This window comes from Triticum dicoccoides, chromosome 7B (assembly GCF_002162155.2).
Source record: "Triticum dicoccoides isolate Atlit2015 ecotype Zavitan chromosome 7B, WEW_v2.0, whole genome shotgun sequence".
Taxonomy (NCBI): domain Eukaryota; kingdom Viridiplantae; phylum Streptophyta; class Magnoliopsida; order Poales; family Poaceae; genus Triticum; species Triticum dicoccoides.
Window position 1 is genome coordinate 716,703,807 of NC_041393.1, and position 11,309 is coordinate 716,715,115.

The 11,309-nt window shown below is 39.3% G+C and overlaps 1 protein-coding gene across 3 annotated transcripts in view; it reads left to right on the top strand.

The window, feature by feature from the left end:
- The first annotated feature begins 2,660 nt into the window (after positions 1-2,660).
- Positions 2,661-11,309, top strand: part of LOC119335497 (transcription initiation factor TFIID subunit 1-like) — a 14,370-nt gene continuing 5,721 nt past the window's right edge. For 2 of the 3 annotated variants that reach the window (XM_037607615.1, XM_037607618.1), the window contains exons 1-13: positions 2,661-2,813; positions 2,914-3,026; positions 3,918-3,980; positions 4,066-4,108; positions 4,292-4,531; positions 5,191-5,300; positions 6,105-6,276; positions 6,723-7,737; positions 8,765-8,967; positions 9,068-9,305; positions 9,563-9,899; positions 10,210-10,416; positions 10,529-10,621. In XM_037607615.1, coding sequence (XP_037463512.1) covers positions 2,762-2,813; positions 2,914-3,026; positions 3,918-3,980; positions 4,066-4,108; positions 4,292-4,531; positions 5,191-5,300; positions 6,105-6,276; positions 6,723-7,737; positions 8,765-8,967; positions 9,068-9,305; positions 9,563-9,899; positions 10,210-10,416; positions 10,529-10,621 — 2,886 coding nt within the window. In that variant the 5' untranslated portion in view covers positions 2,661-2,761. The remainder of the gene's footprint in view (positions 2,814-2,913; positions 3,027-3,917; positions 3,981-4,065; positions 4,109-4,291; positions 4,532-5,190; positions 5,301-6,104; positions 6,277-6,722; positions 7,738-8,764; positions 8,968-9,067; positions 9,306-9,562; positions 9,900-10,209; positions 10,417-10,528; positions 10,622-11,309) is intronic. The other variant, XM_037607617.1, reaches the window with a different exon arrangement.

Below are 11,309 nucleotides of genomic sequence, written 5' to 3' on the forward strand. Positions count from 1 at the left end.
TGCGTCCTTAGACGATCATACATACACACATGTACTTAACTCTATGAATGTACGCACGTATGCAGACCCTACCCTATGAGCACATTCGAGAGACTGAGCCGGCACATCATCTTAGATTGACGAAGTGGCCACGCCTTGAACTCTGATGGACTGAAGATGCCGCTGTCCTCCTAACCAACCAATCACACGTTGTTTTCGTATTACTTGATTAAGTTGACGTTGGTATTAGACATGATATTAATTAGTAGAGGGTGCTAAACATGTTTACTGCTAAACACCTAAGCGGGGTAGACCGTTGGATAGATACGGTTGAACAAGCATGATTAACTGGATCTCCGCAACTCACTCTTTGATATTAGTAAGCATAAATACACAAAGATAGAGATATAGAGGCATAAATATAGTGCAGGCATGATGCGATCCAAAAGCTCTTAGTTAGCCTATGAAAGAGAACTTTAGGGTTATGGATTTGGCCCAAGTCAGGTATCCAAACAGAAAATATGTATGGTTAGGTAGTGATCCAACGGTACGTAAAATGCATCAAATCACGTATATTAAAAGGGAACATGTTAGATAATTGAAACAAGGCAACATTTTGGAAACATGACAAAATAAACAGAGGCGATTGAAAGAATGTTGGATTTAAATCTTGTTCAGTCAATAAAAGAACACATAGCCAAAACATATACTGAACTGTCATCAAATCAGACATCTGATGAACAAGATTCGAATGAGTATGTAAACTTGACGTTATTTCTGTACAGTCATGTCGAGTGAAGAGAGAGAAGGAATTGTTCTTCAGAACGTTCTTCTCGTCACACAAGTCTGTGTGGTCATGACAAACCGGGCACTATAAAAGTACCAACAACGGTTTAATACAAGAAAGTAGTTGAACCTGATTTGGACGAGATTAAAAAAGGATACATGGTGATTTACCTCCACATAAACTGCACTGAGGTCGATTGTTTTTTTATGTGCCTCTTTTTCGCAGGGCAACCTAAACAACCAAAAGTAGACAATGTCCTCCTCGTCCGCCATTGTGACCGTCGACACCCCACAGGCGGCGACAACAATGTCTGGTACGAGTTTGAAGAGAGAAATCTAGAGGATGTGAGTAGAGAGGAGGAAGATGACGGGGAAACAAGAGCGAGAAGGAATATGAGGCGTCTTCGGTCTGCACGCCGAAAATATTAATGTTAGCTAAGTTGGCGGCACAACTTGTTCGCTGTGCGCAGTGATAAATAATTAGGAAACCAGGCAGCAGAGGCAACACAAGTTCCAACGACAAAACTGAATAAGCAGACTAAGTTTCGTGACAAAACGGGTCCGTTTCATAGATTGTAACTTGGTAGAATGACAAAAACACATGTTAAAACTGAAAATGAAATGAAAGCATAAAAACGCATTGCACTTCCGAAGAACGAAATACAAATATTATTTGGTACGGCTAAATTCATAAGGAAAACGTTGAAGTATTTTAAGAAATGAATATTGATAGTAAAAGGATGCATGAATACTCTCAGGGGTAGGACACGACAAAATCTAGAAGGATGCATATTTGAGGGAAGAGAAAAACTAGAAGGATGCATGGATACTCTCAGGGGTAGGACATGACAAAACTTGGAAGGATGCATATTTGAAGGATCCGAGCCATTTATTCTCCTCAGGATAAGAGGGATCGCTCGCTCGCATTTTCTTAGTGAACCTATCTATTTTGTGGATTGTACTGATTTTGGGTCCTCTTTTCTTTCCTTTTTTCTTTTTCTTTCGATTTTCTTCATTTCTTCAATTTGTTTTTTGTTTTTTTGCCTTTCTATACTTTTTCATTGGTTTTTCGTTTCTTCTCTCGATTTTCATTGGTTTTTTCTTTCTTTTTCTCTATAATTTATTTTCGGTTTCTTTGTTTCTTTTTTTGCTATCATTTATTTTCTTCGTTATCTTCTACTTTTATTTCTTGTTTTGAGTTCCTATATTTTTCCTTGCGCCTTTCTTAGTTTTCATTGTTTCATCATTTTTGGATGGTTTTCTTCCTTTTTTTGGATTTATTTGTTTTTTGGTAAGTAGGAATAATTTTTTCAATAAGTAGGATTAGATTTTTCAGTAAGTAGGAATAATTTTTTCAATAAATAGGATTAGATTTTTCAGTAAGTAGGAATATGTTTTTCTTTTTTGGATTTATTTGTTTTTTTTATGATCATCGAAACTGGGTCAAATAAAGCAGGAATAGGTTTTTTTTTGAAAAATATTGAAAAAATATAAGTAGAATTATATTCAAAATAAAAGAAAGGGGCTTTTCATAAGAAAACGTGGATGAATACTTGCTGTTTTCTAGATTTTCGATCAAATTTTTTGGCGGCACAGTAAGGTAGGGGACTGCAAATCCTTTATCCCCAGTTCAACCTGATCAATAAAATACTTGGGTTTTATATAGTACTGATCGAATTCAAGAACGAAACTAGAAATGCGAAAAGAAAACCAGTGAAAAAAACGAGCGCTTTGAGGCCTGTGGCACCGGGCCGGCCCAGTCTGGCGCTGGCTTCAAGGCGGCGCAGCCATGTCTATTATAACGGGCCAAGGCTCGTGTCAGCCCGGCCCGGTTGCTCCCGCACCCCGACGCGCACCGCCTCCGCACCGCAGCCCTCACTTGTCCCCATCCCCCTTCCCTCTCTCCGCGCCGCCGCTCCCCGCCTCCCCTCCTCGCCGCCGCGCCCCTCCCCGGATCCCGGCCGCCTCCGCGGACGGCGCATCCGAGGCGGAAGCCATGAGCGACGGCGAGCGCGACGAAGACGACGTTGCGACCACAAGCGCCGCAGGTGAGCCCGCCGCCCTCCCGCCCTCTAGGGCTGACCGATCGATCGGTCATCGAGCCGGTTTTTATTTGCCCCATCTCGCTTACCTCTGGCGTCCTCCCAGATGACGACGACGACGACGATTACGAGGAGCCTGGCGGAGGGAATCGCCTCCTGGGGTTTATGTTCGGCAACGTCGACGATGCTGGTGACCTGGACGCTGACTACCTCGACGAGGTGAATACCGTGTTAGCGCCAATCTATGTTCTCCTGTGGAATCTCATGCTTTTGTGCTTGTACGGTTTCAACTGGCTGCCTCTCTCAGATGATACAAATGCAGACATTTTTTTCCCACTTGTGCAATACTGTCATATGTCTCCAATGATGCGAATAGACTGATGGGGAAGCTTTACCCAGTGTGATATGGTTGTCGCGAGTGCACAAGTTGCATCTCGTCACCAGCATATGAGTTATTATTTCAACACCCTGGTTCCGTGGATCGTTGGAGAGGTTTCATACCCGATAATTCAGTACAGCTTAACTTTATTTGACAGAAGTGCTTATTATCATTTTGCCTGCTACCTGTATGGTTTTGCAGTTTAGAGTGATCTGTAATCTGATAGCAGCTAACATTAGCAGTTTAGAAAGATTAACGGTACAACATCCAAGAAACTTATTTTATTTGGCGATAGGAAATACAGTATCTATTATTGGTAATGCGAAATACAAGTAGGAATAGTATTTCTGTCTTTTTTGGAGGCAGCCACTACATAACTGGGTACACTTTCGATATTGAGTCAAGTTCAGAAAATTTCAAAAATGACACGAGTGGCTTGGACCTGGATAGGAGGATTGCCATTAAAATGACAGTTAAAGTTCAAAGAATCCGCTGATGATTCCTCTGTCCATATTACTGTTTTCTTGTAACTGGAAAACCATCCAAGCATTTTTGGCTTTTCCTCAGTAGGTCTTCTTTAACCCAAAGCAGTCAGTTCTGCAGCATAGACTTACCTCCATTGTTTGATTTTTTGCTTGAACTTTTGACAACAAGAGTTTATTTAGTTGTCTTTGTAATGTAATGATGCTTGTGCTTCATTTCTTATGACTTACTTTTTCTTGAATTATCAGGATGCGAAGGACCATCTTTTTGCGCTGGCAGACAAGCTTGGTCCATCACTGAAAGACATTGATGTATGTTATCCAATGATAATCACAATGTTAATGGGATTAATCTTTTCTTTTCAAAATGCATTAATACTATCTTGTTTGCTTATAGCTAACTAAGTCTTCCTCAGTTCCAGATGATCCTTATGAGCAAGGTAAGTGGTACATCTCTGTAATTCTGTATAAGCATGAGCAAGTTTTAATGGGTCTTTGTCGAGTCTAATTTGTGAACTATTCATTATTCTGTTGTTTCTGACAGCTTTGATATTCGATGTTTCCCATTTGTATTATATATTTGTACGAAATAGTTGATGCCTCATCTTTTTTCTGTACTGTAGACTATGATGAGAAAGCGGAAGATGCTATTGACTATGAAGATATTGATGAACAATATGATGGACCTGAAGTTGAAGCAGCTACGGAGGAAGATCATTTGCTATCGAAGAAAGATTACTTATCCTCAAACACAATGTTTGCTTCGGTCTGCAGTGAAGTTTCAGTGTTTGATGAGGAGAACTATGATGAGGATGAAGAACCACCCAATGATATGGAGTTACCTGGTGATTATTTTATACAAGGTTTGGCAATATCTGTACTTATGAATGTGCTTGTGCTTATTATTAATTTATTACTATTTTTGTTTGGCCTGTGTGAGTGCTGTTCATAGTGGCAACGTCCATTGTTTTCACGAACTGTGTCCATTTTGAACATCTGAAAACATCATGCAACTTCTATTTATGCATTTCGCTCTCCATGATTATTTTGCGAAGAATAGGTTTGCAAGCAAAACAGTACAATCTCATTTGTTGAAGTCAACACCTTATATAGTTTACCAATCTCACCTGTTGAAGTCAACACCTTATATAGTACTCCCTCCGGTCCTTTTGACTCTGCATATTAGCTTTGACTGAAGTCAAACTTTGTAAAGTTTGTACAGAAAAATATCAACATTTTTAATACCAAGTCAATATCATTACATGCATTGTAGAATATTATTTTCATATTATATTTATTTGGTATTGTAGATGTACATTTTTTAATATAAAGCTGGTCAAAGTTTACGAAGTTTGACTTGAGACAATTCTAAAACGCAGACTAAAACGGAACAGGGGGAGTATGTTTGAATATTATTTATATGTATCTATATAGTTTATATTCGAATTTTATTTATATGGATTTCATCTTGCTTAGTTGACGTAAGTCTCCTTTCCCTTTATCTATTTGGATGTCATTTCAGCTGAGCAGCTGGGTATATCACCCTCTAACGACAATCCTGCCATCGAAATGGTATCTAGCTCGTTACCACAACTAGAGGAAAGTATGGATGTTGAATATGAAGTTTGTCAGGTACACAGTATTTAAATTGAACTGTTTCCCCCATGAATTCTGAATTACTTGGCATATTCAGTTACACTTGTTGTTCATTCAGAATTTGGTACATTTTTAATTAAGTATTTCTGCTCGTCACACAATAACATGTTTGGGTTAGGATTGAATATTTTTGGATGAAAGCCAAATTTACTTTATAGGTTGGATTATGCTTATTTTGGGGAAACTGGCTAGGGGACACTGCTTGTGAGAGTTTCACTCCATTCATCCACAAATGAATCTGGTGAAGCTGTCCCAAACACCTAAACTCCTAGCTCATTTTAGTGGAGTTCGAAAAAGGCTGCTCCACCAGCTTCACCTCAGACCCATGCCCACCTAATGTCCAAATGCCCCTAGAGTTGGGTTGTTACTACCTGCAAATGCCGCTGGTATACCCCAACCTGAACAGCCAGCCCCTTCCTCTCCCCCGTGGGCAACTCGTTTCCTTCTCTCGCCCATGACTGTCTCTGCCCTAGATTTTCGCCACCTCCTCCAAATGCACCCTCGTCCTCCGGTGACCTCCTTTACAGATCCAGCGCAGCGAGCTCCTTCCCAGATCCACCACCCGTGACCTCTTCTCCCAGTCATCACCTTTACGGACTCCAGTAGAAAAGTATGTCTACCTGTCTTACTGGACTGCTCATGCTGTAGACACTTATTCCAGTAGAGCCTGTAAGACACTTTCTCATGCTGTATGCCTCAACATATTTCTACTCACAAATCTGCAGTTGCTTTGTAATGATATATCTACCTGTCTTACTGTACTGCTTGTCTCTAATAAAGCAGGAAGAAATTGACATTGAAGAAGATCAACTGGAGTCTAAATCTGCGACTTCCCTCCCTGTTTTATGCATAGAGCATGGGAGTGCGATCTTGAAGTTCTCTGAAGTTTTTGGCGTACAGGAGCCTGTAAGAAAAGCCAAGACAGATCACCATAAGCGGCCAGTGAGTAAAGGTATTCAACAGGCTCACTATAAGAAACTAATCTATGAAGATCGTCATGACCCCTTGACAGTATTGTATACATAGCTGGTGTGTGATTGGTGGCACATTAATCTGAAAGTAATGGTTACATAGAATTACTTACTGTTTCTGCTTAGGTTGTTAAATCTGAATATAAATAAATTTAATTAGCACAAACCATGCTGAGAGTTTATGCTTATTACTGCTTGTTTGATTTCCGATCTTAGATCATTTTACCTGAGGCCCAGCCCTAACTTAATAGGGAGAATATATGTGGTTGTATGGGTCGGTGCATGTGATTTTGGAAAGTCACATTTGTGCATTTAAAAAGTCCCCCAAAAGTCATATATGTGCGACCAATTTAATAGAAGACTAGTTTAATTTTTTTTATCACTTCTGACTGGCCATAGACCTCTCTCTGGTATTAATTGTTTCCAGATGTCCGGATCACAAACATCTCTGACATTGTTGAAGATGACGAGGAAGTATTTCTAAGGTGTGCTATTCAAGATGTCTCATCTTTGAAGCATATCAAGATGAATGAAGATTTGGTTGAGAGTGACAGTGATGAGTTAATTTCTAGTGATACTTTTGGGTTTAAAGATTCGTGCCTTTCTGAACAACCAATGAAGGAAGCACACAAAGATTTCCCTACTGCTCAACAAGCTCCAGTTTGTCCTGATGTTTATCCACTTGAGCACGAAGACTGGGAAAATGGTATCATTTGGGGCAATTCACCAGCAAGTGAAAGTCGGCCTTGTTTAAAAAGCTGTGTAATATCTGAAGAGAGCTCTGATACTCACAGCGAAGACGAGGCTAAGGATTATGGTTATGTGTCCAGGTATTGTGATGTACAGAGTAGAAATAATGGCTCTCCAGAGCCTTTTGGATTTACAGAAATGCCTGCTTCAGCTAGTTGTCATTCCCCTGAGAATAGTTACCCTCCATTGACAAAGGAGACTCGTCTGGAGAAGAATGACCTAGACCATGCAGAACCAAATAACATAAATGGAGCAGTTAAAATCGCTACAATGAAGTGTTTAAGCAACCTCTCTCTACTGAACAAGGAACTGTTGGAAGGATCTTGGTTGGACAACATAATTTGGGATCACAGTGAGGATGCTCCTAAGCCTAAGCTAATCATGGACCTGAAAGATGACCAGATGCTTTTTGAGATTTTAGATGAAGAGAATGGGAATCACCTCCGCTCTCATGCTTTTGCAATGATTGTTAGTCGGTCAGTGAGGACTTCAACAGTGGAAAATTTTGGCCATAAGAACCAAATAATTACATTCGATGGCCAATTCAACATCTCCAATGACAAATTTTATTCCAACAAGGAGATTTCACAGCAAGCTAAATCTCATACTAAAAAGCGTTCTTCAATGGGCGTAAAGGTGGTACACTCTGTTCCTGCTCTGAAGCTGCAGACCATGAAGCTAAACCTGAGCATGTATGAGTCTCTCCCCCCTTTCCATATAATTCCACATCTATGATTCTCGTCTCATTTTGGATTGACAAACTTGTATTTGATAAATCTTGCAATATTTGTACACTTATTTCATTACGGGGATAATTATTGGTCATGGGGTGGCATGATTATTTTTTTAAATAGGGTGACAGATCATTTTAAAACAGTTCAACAGAAATAGTGTGACATATCAGTTGTTCATCAATAATGTATGGTCAAGTGAACGACCGGCTGCTCTGTTATCTTGGGGAAATATTTCTGTAACAATAGATTTGGGTACCTTTTGCATGTGTATATGCGTATATATTTTACCACCGCCTCGCTGGTCTTCTGGTTTCTGCGACTGGGCTTCTTATTCTACTGTTTTCCATGACAATTTTTATATAATATAATATGAACTTCCTGCTTATTTTGGAGATCCGTAGTTGGATATAGTTTGAACTTGTGACAGCTGCTCGTATACTATAAAGACAGCACTATTTGGAAGTCGAAATTATCAGATTATAATTCTTGTAGAATGCCTTTCCACTGAGTTTTTCCAGTGAAAAACATCAGATCTATTTGTGAGGCTTGGCTCCGTACACTCTTGTTCTTAGCTATATTTAGCAAGTACACTTCTCGGGGTTTAGTTATCATGCGTAGCTAACCTACTGACTAAGATTTTTCATCGGAAAGAGGTCTATGAAGACTTTTGGGAAAACGTCGACGTTTGCTGGCTTATTTGGCAAAGAAAAATAGAGTACTTTATAAGAAATTAATCGGTCAGTTGAATATTCGGGAGCAGTAATTTAATCGTTCAAATTTTTTTCTTGTTTTATTATTTTTTTAGTAGTCTTATAGTAGTCTTAGATTTTTTGATTTTGATGAGCCTCGCTTTGAGGAATTCATGGAATAATCCATTTTCATGGAATAATGAATTAAGGAAGAAAGGATATGAGTCTACCGCTTATTCTTGTCTGTTTTTTGCTGACTTCATTCCTAATAAGTTTTTTTCTAAACTTCCATGCAGTAATGAAATTGCAAATTTCCATAGACCAAAAGCTAAGTGGTACCCCCATGAAAATAAACTTGCTGTTGAGTTGCAAGGAGTTGCTTGTAGTCATGGGTCAATGACTGTTATAGTACTGACTTTGGGAGGAAAAGGAGTGAAACTTCTCGTCAATGCAGAGGAAACTCCACTATCAGTAAAATCAAAAGCTTCCAAGAAATTAGGCCAGTACTTATTCATTATCCTGTTCTGTTCTGTTTATTTGCTTTTGTTTAGAAGGGCATCAATGGTTACTTTATGGTGCCTTAATTTTACTACATGCAGAATTCCGACCATCTGAAAAGATCAAATTGTTTGGTTCTGGAAAAGAACTTGAGGATGACATTTCCTTGGCCATGCAAAACGTGCGGCCAAACTCTATTCTGCATGTTGTTCGCACTGAAGTACATCTATGGCCGAAAGCACAGAGGTTACCTGGCAAGGACAAGGCTCTACGTCCTCCAGGGGCATTCAGGAAAAGATCTGACTTGTCCGTTAAGGATGGACATGTATTTTTGATGGAGTAAGTCCAATCTTAATATTTCCTTTCATACACACATATAGTAATTTTCATAAACGTGTACATATGCAAATTATTGGTACTCCTATGTGAAATTCACATTGGTACTTTTACTACTACTTTGGCCAAGTGGTGAACATTACTTTACTGCACGCAGAATCTGCTATTGATCATTTAAATGGCCATATACTGTACTTGTTGTTTTGATCGTGTATGTTGTTTATTAATGTGCCATGTGTTATCTTTCGCTTTCAATGCAGATACTGCGAGGAGAGACCTTTACTACTCGCAAATGCAGGAATGGGTGCTCGACTCTGTACGTACTACCAGAAAACTTCACCTGATGATCAGACAGCTACATCCCTGCGAAGCAACAATCATGGACTGGGCACAGTGCTTGCTATTGAGCCTGCTGGTAAATCTCCTTTTCTGGGAGATGTACGCTCTGGGTCCCATCAATCATGTCTTGAGACAAACATGTACAGAGCACCTGCATTTCCTCATAAGGTGGCATCGACTGATTATCTTTTAGTTCGTTCGCCAAAAGGGATGCTTTCTCTTCGCCGCATTGACAAGCTATATGCTGTTGGCCAACAAGTAAACTCTTGTGCTGAAATACTCTATTCTATATCTCTAGGATGTTCATTTTTGTCGCTCTTTTTCTTTTGACTTTTGGAGTTTTTACTTGAAGGCAACTAATTTTGGATTGGTTGCTTTAGTTATTTTGTTTATTTATTGTGCTGCAAGTTTGTAATGCTGGAAAATCTTCAACTAAACGTTGCTACAATATCCATAAATAAGCATTTTTTGCTATTTCTTGCATTTCATCATTCCTGGATAGGATATACTTGCGATAAATCTCAAACAGTTTCATCCGTCAAATGATAGATTTGTTCTCTCCTGGCAGGAACCACATATGGAAGTATTTTCACCACGACCGAAAAATCTGCAGAATTATCTTTTGAATCGGATACTCGTATATGTATATCGTGAATTCCGTGTGAGGGAGAGGCCTGGTGTTCTTTCTCAGATTCGAGCTGATGAAATACCTATTGAGCATCCTCTGACAGATGTTATTATGAGAAAAGGATTGAAGCATTGTGCAGACCTGGAGGTAGATCTATCACCCATGTTTATTACTTCAGCAGTTATATCTGTAATATCCTTTTGTTTTCCAGCTATGGACTTTTGTTTTAGTTAATGCTCACCTGCATTCATTTTAACAGAAAAGACCCAATGGACATCTTTTCTGGACACAGAGAGCTGACTTTCGAATTCCGTCAGAGGATGAACTTAGAAGAATGTTGTCACCAGAAAGTGTGAGTTTCTCAAATTTTCCTTTTGTCATTTGTGACAAACAACTACTTGTCTCTTGATGACAATTGACAGTCTCACCTCGAAATGTTTGTGCTGGTCAGTCATAACGCGTGCTATACAAGGATCACCAGCTTGATCAGCTACTCAGTTCCACCATTCCAAAGCCCCATTCCCTCGTGCATGAATTGCAAAATCAAGGACATAGAAAACTTGTACTAAGTATTCGTTGTTATAGGAATGATCAATTGCTTAAACCTCCCCCTCTTGACACAATACAGGGGTTTGAAGTGAACTCTTTATTTTCAAAGAAGACAAAATGAAAATTAGACCTTATATTTAATTCTAATATAAGAGATGACTGTCAGTTTCAGCACTCTTATTAACTTCAGAGTAATATTAATAAGTGGTGTTAAGTGAATTGCATTTTTGAGAAAATTAGTAAGCTGAGGTTATGTGCTTTGGAGATTCCAGGCACTTGTATAGAGACTGTTAGATAAAGCGGAAGACATCTTTCTAGGAAGTGCTTCAGATGGAATTGATGGCCATGACTTGCTCAAGATTAGCGGCTAGGTCGACAACCATTTGTTCGTACTTCTCTTAAGTAAATAAAGATACTCACGAGCTGTTTCATCATATCCATGGGCTGAATATATATATATATGTGTGTGTGTGTGTGTGTGTGTGTGTGTG